Here is a 12,785-nt window from a genome sequence, read left to right on the forward strand (position 1 = left end):
CCCTGAGCCATAGGAGCTGGATAAGGGTAGGTGCCTTTCAACCAGAGCCCTAGAACCTGGGAAAGGGTGGGGGTGCCTAAATTAACTGGGTTACGCCATGAGCCCACGGAATAGTAAAGGTGGGGTGCCCTAGAGTGTGCAGGTAACACTAAGGGAAAGGGGCTTCCATATCCCAGTATGACCATGTCCACTGTAGAAAGCCAGACATAGCCTCGGCCTCACCTGGCTCTGTCACCCTGGACTGTCCCATTCACCTGCCTCTTTTGGAACACAATTCAGTTCAGCTAATGCATGCTGGGGGCAAGGGCAGGAGGCAGCTCTCCATCCTCCCACAGGGCAGTGAAAACTCCTTACTCCCACCCTTCCACGGGTCCATCCAGGGGAGGTGTGATGCTCTACGTCCTCAGAAGGAAACAACATTTCTGCTACATTTTCAGTCCCCGCAGCCTGCCAGGCAGGGCCCAGTGCCTTTGAGTGCAGCTCTTTTGACTGCAAGAAAGCACATGAGTCTAAAAGGACTGATTCCCCGTCAGTACCAGCCTGCAGGCTGCAGAGGGCACCAACAACATTCCCCATCTCCCTTGCTCTGTCTGTTCCCATCACAGAAGTTAGAGATGGAAACATTGAGCCTGAAAGCTCCTCAGGGCAGAGCAGGGACTTTGCCTCTGCTAAATGCCAAGCACAGGGTGTACACAACAGGGCACCATTTATTTATGCCTTGGGGCAAGATTACTCCTACCACACTCAGTTCTAAAACATCCCTAGCTTCCACCAGTTCCCTAGCAGATGATCCAGGCCCTAGTTCATTTGTTGTAAGCCAACACAAAACCCTTATTGTTTTTTATACACAAAACCCAAAATCTAGAGCCATGGACACCAATCCAGCAAGGGAAGACTGGAACAGTTTCTCCTGGGGTCAGTCACCAAACACTTCATAATGTTCCCTCAGTGCTCTCTCCCGCAGTTGCTCTAGCGGCGAGCATGGGGAAGTGACATGCCGGGAAAGACCCATCTAAGGAGGGAGTCACATGACTAGCCCGCAAATGGAACAAAATGTGCAATCCTTCCATCCCATCAGGAGCATGGAAACTTTACCTCATTTTCCTGTGTGTGCCTCAGGCCCAGCTGTAAACCTAGAGGAAGAAGAAAAGTGGCCAAGACGCCTTCTCCCGCTCTAGGAGGAATCACCAGATGCAGTGTGCCTCTGCCCATGAGTTTTACCCCAAACAAACAGCCTGTTAGTGGGTTTATTTACCATCTGTGTGCTGGTGGTTCCCAAGTACTCCACTGCCAAGCCATGAGAGAAGCTACAGTTCTCCCTCACTAGCTTTTCATGCCATGCTCATCACCAGGGGGTCTTTATCAAGCACCTTGGACTACATCTGCACTCTGCCCACTGATCCATCTCCGAAGGGCCCTTCTCCACCATTCCAGCCATCCGAACTGCTTCACATAACAAACAAAACCTGCCACAAAAATGTTTCCTTCTTTGCCCTCAAATGTGGGATTTCTCTCCAAAAATATCCCTGTTGAACACCCATGACAGGCACTGGGCCAGAGACAGATTTAAGGTCCAATATCTCGGATCCTAAAGGTGACCCTGATACTAGCAGAAAGGTGCTGGGGGAGGGTATCCCCAATGGAATGCATCACACAGTTATGACCATAGCAGGCTGCAGGATTTCAGGCATTAGGAGATACAGAAATTTCATTTTAGGTCATTTTCAGGGGGTGGTCTAAACAATATTAGTTCTATTTTTTCTTTTCCTCCGAGGCCTGTACAGCTGGGTGAATAGGAGAAAGGGGAGAAACAAAGAACCTTAAACTCTCTCAGTCACGCTCCTAAGGCAGCTTTCCTGCTGAATATGTGGTTGATCCAGAACCTATGCTGGTGTAGCTGGGTATAGAGGACCAGTTGGCAGGAGTCTCTGCACACCTTACCTGTGGCTCTGCCACTCCTGGGTAACTTAGCAACATAAACTCATGTTCTACACCACAATTTCAGGGACCCACGACAGAGCACAGCCTTAGAGCTACACTTGAAAAAAAAACCCACACAAGTTACAACAGGGCCTAGGGAACAGAACAATTAACAACCACAGGTTTAGCAGTCACTAGGGAAGGCTGGAGTTCTCTTCCACAAGGTCTGCTGCAGTCTGACAGATCTCACTGTCTGGGAGTTTCTGCTGAGGCCCAGCATTTGCTTTCTCTTCCCCAATTTCATCCCAGTCCTCCTGGTTCATAGAACCACAGGGTTAGAAGGGACTGCAAGGCTCATCTAGTCTAACCCCCTTATTACTTTTGTTATTATTATTGCCCATGACACTGCAAACACTTATCCACATGCTTACCTATCCCTATTTAGCAAAGCGCTCTCAGGGCAGGCCTGCACCTAAAGCTTAAGTAGACCACCTAGCAATGCTGCTCAGGGCGTCCTGCTACTGCCCAGCTACTACAGCAACAGAAACCCACCCGTGTGGATGTACCCTAACCCAGAGGGCGGTGCTGGTGACTTCAATACCACCACGTGCCTGCTTGAAGTTAAGTCTGTGCTTCACTGCTTTGTTGAACTGGGGCCTTTATTACTTCATCACCCTTTTGCCAGCTTTCTCTCCTTCATTGGCTTGCCCGTGTCTTTGTTAACCCTCTGCCTATTTTTGTTTTGTTTTGTTTTGAACCCTTGCACCATGGGCCTAGATAATTCCTCTCTGCCTTGGAGCTTATACCCGGCAGACATTTATAAACTCCGCCCAGGTCCCCCTACCCCCAGAGTTGAGGCTTAGCCAAACTAGACAGGTTTAACTCATTTCACACTTCTCTACAGCTAAGGCTACCATTTTGTCATGGATGTTTTTAGTAAAAGTCATGGACAGGTCATGGGGAAAAAACAAAAATTCACGGAAACCGTGACCTGTCCCTGACTTTTACTAAAAGTATCCCTGACAAAATGGGGAGGGAGGAGGGTCCAGCACCCTATCCCAGCTGTGGCCCCCGATCCTTACCCAGTGGCTGGGAGCTGTGCGGGATCCCCCAGTGCCCTGCAGGGTGGGAGCTGAGAGTGGGGCCCACCACCCATGGGGCCTGGGAACTGGGAGGGATCCTTCACCACCGCCGGCAGCTGGGGAGCTGCCAGGGTCCCTCCACCAGCGGCGGCTGGGGAGCTGCGGGGGAATCTCCCTCGCCTGTGGGGGCACGGAGCTGGGGGGGGGATCCCCTGCCGCCTGCTGGGGATCCTCTGCCACCCGCGGGGGCAGAGAGCTGAGCTGGCTGCTGCAGGAAGGCCCCCTGCTCCTGGCGGTGGCTGGGCTGCTATGGTGCCCCAATGTCACGGAGGTCTCTGGAAGTCATGGATTCCGTGACTTCCACGACCTCTGCGACATAATCATAGCCTTACCTATAGCTCAGCCCTCTGATCACCTTGGCTGGTCTTCTCTGAACTCCCTCTGATTTGCCAATATCTTTCTGATAAAAAGGTGCCCACAACAAAATGCACCAGCGCTACACAAAGTAGGACCTGGCTATTCCCCCTGTTCAGAGACACAAATAGCTCTGCCTGCAGCCCAAATGGGCCCTGCTTGCTTCCACATTGCATCAGAAATTCCTAATTTACTGCCCCATGCCTTTCTCAGACACTCCGGATTCCAAGCCTTCCCCCTCCCACTGACTACCTAGGTTCAGGGTTGTTTTCTCCAGGCATATTAGCCATGCTGTTCCGAACAGAATCCCATTCTGCTATTCCCTGCCTGTGGTTCTGCTCTCTCAAGGCCTCTTTGTATTACGCTGTCCTCGCTGGGGCTTGCAGCTCCCCCTAAATTAGTATCATCTGAGAATCTCATTAATGAGTTCTGTACCTGTACCCCTTCCCAGATCTGATCATTTCCCTTCAGATACCCACTGCCCCTCCAAACAGTATGGCTGCCAATGTGCAGGGCTAAGCTGACCTGAGCAGGGGCGTGACCCGACTGGGGGTGTGACCCAATGGGAGCAAGACCCCTAGCTTCCAAGTCTGACACTACAGACACACTTATTACTGCCTGACTTGCAGCCACAGCTCCCAGCAGAGGCAGAGAGCAGTCCGGGTGATTTACCTTCACAGGTGAGTCTGTTGGAGGACAGCATGTAGCCAGCATCGCAGGCTCGGCAGGCAAAGGAGCCGTCCATGTTGGTGCAGATTCCCAAGGGGCAGGCAGCGGGTGAGCTGCACTCATCAATATCTGGGGAGAGCACAGACTGGAACTCCAGATGGGATAAAGGACAGGGCGTGCCTACTCTGCTCCCCCGCCCGCCAGGTACTCAAAGCCAGCTGGGGGATTAGCTCTGTGACTCACAGACCCCTTTCCAAAGTTGCAGTGGTCCCTCTCTGAACACCTGTCACCCCCAGTGACCTCTCCTCAAAACCCCCTCTTGCTCTCTATTGCACTGCAAAAGCTAAACTGCTGAAGCAGGTTTCCTAGGCAGGCCCTTTGCTCTCCAAGTGGGTCTCGTTGGGGTTCGGGGGCTGTCCCCCAGAAGCTCTCCTGAGTGCAGGGAGCTCAGCTGGAGCTGCTGCAGGAAGAGTGGCTCAGCTCAGGTCACCAGTGATGCAGACCCAGGGCCAGAGACTCAGCCTTAGGGGCACTGATTACAAGTGCAGCCTGCAAATACTGTGCCACAAGCTGGCAGCTTTGCCTCAGCTGGGCTGAGGGATGCCCAGTGACCCGAGTGCCATGCACATTACGAGATTCTGCAGCCACAGCTGGAAAGCCAGCCCCAGACACCACCAATGGCCTGCTCCTAAATGCAAGCACATCCTCCCAGGGAATCCAGTCTCCCTGGCACCCGCACATCTCACCATCCACAGGAGATACCTTCACACATGCTGCCATCTCTGGACACGGTGTATCCAGCACCACAAGCTTCACAGGAGAAGGAGCCCTCGGTATTGATACAGAGTCCCATGGGGCAGGTGCTGTGGGTCGCACACTCATCGATATCTAAATAAACCCACAAACCAGAGTGAGAGCTGGACAGGGAGGAGCCCACGGAGGGGGGGGCTTCCTCTCAGAGCCAGGTGTGTTGCGGAGAATAGATCAATAATAGATAAGGAGGGAGAGGGGCTAGCCCCACAGGATCTCAGGACCTAGCTACCCTAGTTGGGGCAGGGAGGTATAGGCAGCCAGGCCATGCACTCAGGAATGCCCCAGGTTCAATGGAAACAATGCCTCAGACTTCACTAGGAGTTGGACTGGGTCCAAAAGCATCTGGTAGAGGATATGATACCTTGGCAGCTCTTCTCATCTGCTGTCACCTCATAGCCATGGTAGCAGGAACACCTGAAGGAGCCAGCCATGTTGATGCACAGTCCATGAGCACAGGTTCCCACGGCGAAGCACTCATCGTCATCTGCAAGACACAGCAAAGGGGCCCATCAAGCCAGGAACAGGGATGCTCTAAAATCCCCAGGGATCTCCCCACAACCCAATCCTGCAGGGCGTGGTACTCACCGTACACACACTAGCCTCTCCTGCCTGCCATTTCCCACAGCCAGTGCCTGCCCACAAGGCTTGTGTGGCACATTACAGTCCCAGGAGGGGTTGGCTAGGGCTGGAATTGCTGCCATGCAAGAGGGAGTTTCCACAAGGTGGGGAGGGGTCTTGCGGGGAACAGCTCTCATCTCCTTACCAACACATCTTCCATTCATCGGATGGTAACCGGCTGCACAGCTGAGACACTCATAGGAGCCCAGCGCATTGACACATCTCCCTCTGGGGCAGGTGTTGGGATCAGCACACTCATCAACATCTGCAAAGAGACCCCCTGCTTTCAGACTCCAGGAAAAGAGAGAGACAGACTGAGTCCCATCCAGAACGCCCTCGCAGCTGGGACCACAGTCACCTGCATCTCACCTTCTCAGCCAGCTCTGGCCAAAGTAAGAGTGACTGTGACTCTAAGCGGATGGGCTTGATGGTGCATTGAGTTTGGGGCTCAGAAGGACGTTCTCATGAGTCCCATTTGTCATTCATTGTCTCTGTGGCCTGTTCTCCCACCTGGTAGGATGTCCATTTTGATTTTCAATCACTGTGACATGCTGTGTACATGCAGCTGGCTGTAGACGTCATACCTTCAATGTACTTGCCAGCCCAGGGCTCAAACAGGGGCAAGCAATGACAGATGCCAAATCTCCAAAGATAAGCACCAGCCCAAGAACAAAACGCATTCCCTTTCCAGTCCAGAAGACGGGGCTCAAGATGGGTCCCACTGGGCCTGAGGGGTGAGTCAGAGCCTGAAGGGGAATGAACTTGGGGAGAGAGCTCCCCTCTCCCGCAGCGGGGTGGGGATTCCCCCAGGCAAGCAGGGGCAGACCTGCGTCAGGCGACTTAAGTGACAAAGTGAGAAGGCGCAGGTACCTCAGTGCAGATCTGGAGGGAGGGGGGTGTGGAGAGCTGAGGTTTGCACAAAATGGCTGGAGATGCTCACGTAGGGGAGGTTAGCAAACTCACCTTCGCACTGTCCTCTGCGGCCCATGATGTAGCCCCTGGCACACTCACAGTGATATGATCCAGGTGTGTTGGTGCACTGCCCCCCCAGGCACATGCTGGGCTGCTCACACTCATTCAGATCTGTTAGCACCCAAGGATAGGTCCCGTCAGGGAACTGGGCTCAGCTAAGGGCATCAGAGGTAGCTCTGCCTGTGTGCAGGGCCCTCCCTGTCCCTTTGTCCCAAACCCACTCCGAATGGCCACTCCCCTCCCCTCATTGAAATCCCTCCTGAGAACCAACCTCTGCCCTCATGCCAATGAGGAGGAAAGGCAGTGCCACGCTGTACTCAGGGCCAGACTCCCCACGGGCCTGTGTCACTCACACCTCCACTCTGCCATGCCCCAGCCCCTCCTTGCTGCTGCTGGTCACCCCCACATGCCAAAGCAGGCTGCAGGCAGTTTGGGCCAGGGCCAGGGTTTCCTGTTTGCTTGGCAGAGGGCCCAGCTCATGAGCCCAGACAAGCAGCGGAGCAAGGAGCAAGGCTGCTTGCCAGCTACCAGTGGGTGACGTTCTGCTGAGCTGCCTCCTGTCCTCTCCAGATGCTCGGAGAGGGTGCTTGGGACACAGGGCAGGGGATGCAGAGCTAGTTGGGCTCCACGCCACTGGCCTCTGGGTCAGACAGGCCCCAAGCTGAGGGGTTTTCTGGAAGAAAAGCTTTTGCTAACTGACTCTTTTCTGCAGAGTCTTCCCCAGTCTGCACAGTGCGCTGCCCCGTCTCAGCGAGAGGCTGGGGGAACGAGCAAGGAGAATGCAATCTCCCCTGCCCCATCATGAGGGGTCCTTCTAGGGAAGGCTTGGGCAGTAGTGGTGGGGGAAGCCCATATAAAGGAGGAGCCTGGAACCTCCATTACCAAGGAAACATGTAGCCGAGGGAGGTCACAGGAACCTTGCGGGCAAGGTGCCCCCCGGGGCTGTAGGCGTGTGCCAGCTGGAGTGTCACTTACCCTGACAGGTCTGTGTGTCCTGGGAGGTGAGCAGTGTGTACCCCGGGTAGCAGAGGCAGGAGTAGGAGCCCACACTGTTGATGCAGTGACCCTTCCCAGCGCAGGGATCTCCCACACACTCATCATCATCTGGGTCCGGAGCAGAGGAACAGAGTCACTCAGGAAATACCATTAGCCCTCCCATTTCCTACAGACACTTCTGGAGATGGGATAAGCAAGGGCCTGAGGGGACCCATCTCCCCCTCTCAGCATTTCCCTCCCCAGGGAGCTTGCTAGATGACATGGGAGGGCCCCCGTTTATCTGCCATCCACCACTGGAGGGCAGCATCACATCCCCACACATGGCGGGAGAGGGAGGGTTCTGCCCTACAAAAGTCCCCTGGCTACTAAAACTGGGGAAGTAGGACAGAGAGAATGATCCCAAGCCACAGGGTTGTTCTGCTCAGGAAGGCAGCGGGGCTGGTGCCCTGCAAGGGGCCTGGCTCGGCCAGGCTTTGTGCTCAGGAGCCAGCCTCTCTCCACATGCCCCGTTTCCTGACGTGGAAGTCTCCCCACTGTCCCCTTTAGAAACAGCAGAGCTAGGGACATACCAATGCATCGGGGGAGGCCAGGATGTAGCCGATAGCCAGGGCCACACATGCAGCTGTATCTGCCGGGCAGGTTCACACAAGTGCCTGGGCCACAGGGATCGGGTACAGAGGAGCATCTATCGATTTCTGAGGGAGACAGACAGGGTGAAGTCACAGGCCCCTGCTCTGCAGTCCCCCAGCACATAGTACAGGGCTTTCCCTATTCCACAGCCCCCCGCACAGTTACTAGCACCTCCCCCACATCACAGACAGAATGGGAGACAGCTCAAAGGCCCCTGCACCTCAGACAGCTGCCAGAGCTGGGCCTCAGCAGCCTCCAGCCACCACGACAGCCATGGACCCCCAGTGCCCAAGAATGGAGAGGCAGCACTAATGGCCAGCACCTGTGGGTTGGCCTGGGTCAGTGCACCTAGCAGAGTGGACATGGCTTCCCAGGGCTCCAGAGCCCTGCAGCTAGGCACTGCCTATCGTCTCTACTTGTTCCTAGCTGGGCTGAGCGAGAGCAGGAGGCTGGGACACCTTGGCCCACCCCTGCGCTGGAAAGCGGGGAAAGCCCATGGAGAGCTCAGAAGAAAACAGCAAACCAGCTCTATCTGGCCTGGGCAGGCAAGCGCCTCCCCAGGAGCCAGTGCAGCCCTGTAACTGGCCACTGGGAGCAGGGAGGCAGGGCAGGCACAGTCCCCGGGGCTTTAGTGCCCACTCAGTGTGGGCCATTCACATGCTGCTTCCCTTCCTGCTGCCTCCAGCCTGGTCTCACTAATCCCAGGGCAGCCCGAGGAAGCAGCTTAGCAGCAGTGAATGCAGAAAGGGCAAGGAGAGGCCAGCAGAGACCCACACACGCCCCAACAGCGAAACAATCCCATCACCAAACCAACACACAAACACACACAAACAAAAGGCTATTGTGGGAGGCGCATTCCACAGCAAGGTGCCTGTGCCAGGGTTTCTTCTGAGGGTGCTTTTGGCCCCAAGCAGGGGCAGCACTCCCAGACACTTAGACAACCCTAGAATAACAGAACTGCTATTATTCACGCAGTAAACAAGCCTCCCCTGGGAGCCACACACTTCCCGCTCCACTACAGCTTCCAGATGACTCAACTCTGACTGCAGCAGGGCTTGGGCCAAAGCCACCAGTGAGACCCTGCCAGTCCCTTTCCTTGGGAGTCACTGCCACCTCCTCTGTGATGTCTCTTCCCCGGGGAGCCCTTCCCTTTCCCCTCTGCTCAGAGGACCCTGCTGTTCACAGTGCAGAGATCCAGCTAGCCTCACGTATTCTGCGGACCGCCTCCATCCCCGTAGCCCTGGGCAGGCACAGCAGACGCAGTGCGCACCAGGAGGAGATGTATGCCAGGGAAATAACACTGACCTATGCTAAACACATGAATCAAAGTGAGGGCTCTCTTGGGTGACAAGTCTCTGCGCTTGGCTGGGCAGCAATGAAGGGCTGTGTTCATTCATGGCATGAATCCTAAGCTTCCCTTCCATGTGATCCAGACAAGGTCGTGTGTTATACAGATTACACAGTGAAGGGCACTGAAAGCCAAAGCATCTGCTCTTGTACCCACTGGGATCTGCCTGGATCCCTCAGCACACACCCAGGCCTGGAGGGATCTACCAGGGTTTGGCATACCAGGGATCCTTGTGGGGGAGGGCCCTATGTTCTGACTGGATCACATTTCTCTTTAGGGCCTACCAGGTGAGGCAGGTAAACCCCATTTAGAGCTGCTGACGAACCTGTGATCTGTGCTGCAGCAGTGCCCTCCCCTGCAGCCTCTGGGCCTGGCTGGGCAGGAGGGCGAGAGAATGTCTCCTCCACTACATCCCCTGCAGATGAGAGAGATGTGAGCACCAGCCTGGGATCACAGTCGGACACAGGAGCAAGTGTCAAAGCCTAAGCCCTGTTCATGAGCCCCCAACCTCTACGTCCCAGCACCTCACAATACGGAGGGATCAGCTGCGGAGCAGCAGGTGTGGGTGCCAAGCCCCAGTTCTGAGCCCAGCATCTAGGTTGCTGCATATGTTCTACCACATGACATCTTGAGACCAGTTATCACCTGATCCAGCCTCATTCGTGTTACGGCTGAGAAATTTCACAGCCAGCAACCTTGCTGCTGCTTGTTGGGGGTGCAGACCCCTGCAACCTGACCCCACCCCCACCCTGTGGTGCCCATTACAGAGCCCAGCATGCAGAGACCATGAATGTGGGCAGACAATAACAGAGCCCCATCCCCGGGCTGGAGGAACAGCTCTTCCAATACTTGAAACGGAGTGTGGCCCTCCGTGCCCTGCATCTCATGGGGCTCCCCCGTTCCTGCAGCACCTCCCGGTTCTGTGCAGCACAGCCCATTTGGAGCGACACAGAAGGAGATTAGGAGGTGCCTATGAAATAAAGCTGCCTTTCCCTGGCCCTAAGGTTATCAGCACAGCCTGAAGCTGCCAGCTGGGCCAACCCTGGTCCTCCTTTCTCTTCTCTATTTGTAGCTTATTCACAAGCCAATTGAGCACTTACGCACCTGGGTGTGTGGCAGGTTCTTGGGTGGCATCAGCAGCGCCCTGTGGGTGAGAAACACAAACACAAAGTTTGGCTTTGCTTAGACCGCCCAGGGATGTATTTAGCCAAGGGGCAAGAGAGAGGTGAGCTTCCTCCTGCCCCATCCTGGCTGCTGGTTCACACTAAGGGTACTGTAATGGCAGGTGAAGCTGCTAGTGTGTGGAATGGCTGGAGCCTCCGTGTGCTGGACCCTATACAACGCATTATGCCTAGCGAGGAGCCTTTTAGATTTCTTTCAGAGTAGCAGCCGCGTTAGTCTGTATTCGCAAAAAGAAAAGGAGGACTTGTGGCACCTTAGAGACTAACAAATTTATTTGAGCATAAGCTTTCGTGAGCTGTAGCTTATGCTCAAATAAATCTGTTAGTCTCTAAGGTGCCACAAGTAATCCTTTTTTTTAAGATTTCTGCATTCAGTTCCCTCCAAGTCTCCTTCACAGGCCGACTGCATAGCTACAAACCTCAGAGTCAGGTATCTGCATTACCTAGTGCCCCAGATGGGAGCCTGGCTAATCTTGTGAGGCGCTCCAGAACCTGAACTGGGCAGGCAATCCTTTGGCAGAGATTTTCCCAAGGACAATCTCCAAAGTGTCAGTGTGGTTTCTCCTGGTTTTGCTGGAGAACCTCTGGGAAATCCTGGGGATGCCTGTTGTGAGCTCTGAATCTTCAACTCAAAGGGCAAGAGTACCGACTCTTTGGCAAAAGACTCCCTTATTCAGGATGTTAATTAGTCATTGGCATTAACCAGGCATTAAACACAAACCAAAGCAGTTTTCTATAGTTTGGCTAAACTCCTTCCCCCTCAATAGCTCGACTTTCACTCTTTCGGACTGTCATCATTTCACGAATTCTCCAGTCATCAGAGACTTTTCCCAGCTAGAAAGGAAGGATGACCAGGGGTCTGGGGGCTAGCTCAGGACTGGGGAAATCTGAGTTCAAGTCCCAGCACTACCCCAGAGCCCCTGCATGACCTTGGCCTAGTCACTTCATCTCTCCATTGGTGGGGAATCAGTAAAATGGGGCTAACAGCTGTTCCCTATCCCCCCCGCAGTGTTGTGAGGCTGAATACATTAAAGATTGTGAGGTGCTCAGATACTATGGCAATGCAGGTCATAGGAGCACACTGGGGAGACAGACTGGATGTGAACGTCTGCTGTCAAACTGAAACAACCAAACCAAACCATCCCAAAGAAGCCAACACAACAAAGTCACAAGCCCCATTTTTTCCCTTCACAGCTTATTTTTAAGCTTTATTCCTAAAGGTTTAGGGCACAAGGAGGCAAACCCCCAAATCCTATCGCGGGAGTAGGGAGGAGACACCATTCGCTCCCAACCCTCAACAATGGGGTGTCAGCTGCTCCCAAGCCCAAAGCATCAGCTGCGGCTTGAACGTTGCAGCTGATCTGCAGTAAGTGAAAATGCCTGGCTGTCTGGGTGTTTTCTAACCTCCTCCAGCACCACTTCCCCTCATTACTCCAACTCCAACACATTCAGTGTTTCCCTCTGGTTACTTTTTTAAACAATCCCTTTACCACTAGTGAAGTACAACACAAACATATCCCCACCCCATCATCTGCCAGCAGCATGGGCTTGACTCACCTCACTATCTGGAGAGTGACCTGGAAAATTAAACAGTACATGGTGAATTTCAGAACAAGAATCATAGAATATCAGGGTTGGAAGGGACTTCAGGAGGTCATCTAGTCCAACCCCCTGCTCAAAGCAGGACCAATCCCCAATTAAATCATCCCAGCCAGGGCTTTGTCAAGCCTGACCTTAAAAACTTCTAAGGAAGGAGATTCCACCACCTCCCTAGGCAACGCATTCCAGTGTTTCACCACCCTCCTAGTGAAAAAGTTTTTCCTAATATCCAACCTAAACCTCCCCCACTGCAACTTGAGACCATTACTCCTTGTCCTATCATTTTCTACCACTGAGAATAGTCTAGAACCATCCTCTTTGGAACCACCTCTCAAGTAGTTGAAAGCAGCTATCAAATCCCCCCTCATTCTTCTCTTCTGCAGACTAAATAATCCCAGTTCCCTCAGCCTCTCCTCATAAGTCATGTGTTCCAGACCCCTAAACATTTTTGTTGCCCTTCGCTGGACTCTCTCCAATTTTTCCACATCCTTCTTGTAGTGTGGGGCCCAAAACTGGACACAGTACTCCAGATGAGGCCTCACC

The 12,785-nt window shown here is 53.9% G+C and overlaps 1 protein-coding gene across 2 annotated transcripts in view; it reads right to left on the bottom strand.

Annotated features, from left to right (window-relative positions):
- The window catches only part of LTBP2 (latent transforming growth factor beta binding protein 2), a 126,206-nt gene that overhangs the window by 20,309 nt on the left and 93,112 nt on the right, over positions 1 to 12,785 (bottom strand). For both annotated transcript variants that reach the window (XM_073349171.2, XM_073349170.2), the window contains exons 13-22: positions 12,201 to 12,220; positions 10,567 to 10,606; positions 9,788 to 9,877; positions 8,054 to 8,179; positions 7,464 to 7,592; positions 6,480 to 6,599; positions 5,662 to 5,781; positions 5,260 to 5,382; positions 4,848 to 4,973; positions 4,089 to 4,214 (exon numbers count right to left, since the gene is read on the bottom strand). In XM_073349171.2, the coding sequence (XP_073205272.1) occupies positions 4,089 to 4,214; positions 4,848 to 4,973; positions 5,260 to 5,382; positions 5,662 to 5,781; positions 6,480 to 6,599; positions 7,464 to 7,592; positions 8,054 to 8,179; positions 9,788 to 9,877; positions 10,567 to 10,606; positions 12,201 to 12,220 (1,020 nt within the window). The remainder of the gene's footprint in view (positions 1 to 4,088; positions 4,215 to 4,847; positions 4,974 to 5,259; positions 5,383 to 5,661; positions 5,782 to 6,479; positions 6,600 to 7,463; positions 7,593 to 8,053; positions 8,180 to 9,787; positions 9,878 to 10,566; positions 10,607 to 12,200; positions 12,221 to 12,785) is intronic.

The sequence above is a fragment of the Lepidochelys kempii genome, chromosome 6 (assembly GCF_965140285.1).
Source record: "Lepidochelys kempii isolate rLepKem1 chromosome 6, rLepKem1.hap1, whole genome shotgun sequence".
NCBI classification, from domain to species: Eukaryota; Metazoa; Chordata; order Testudines; family Cheloniidae; genus Lepidochelys; species Lepidochelys kempii.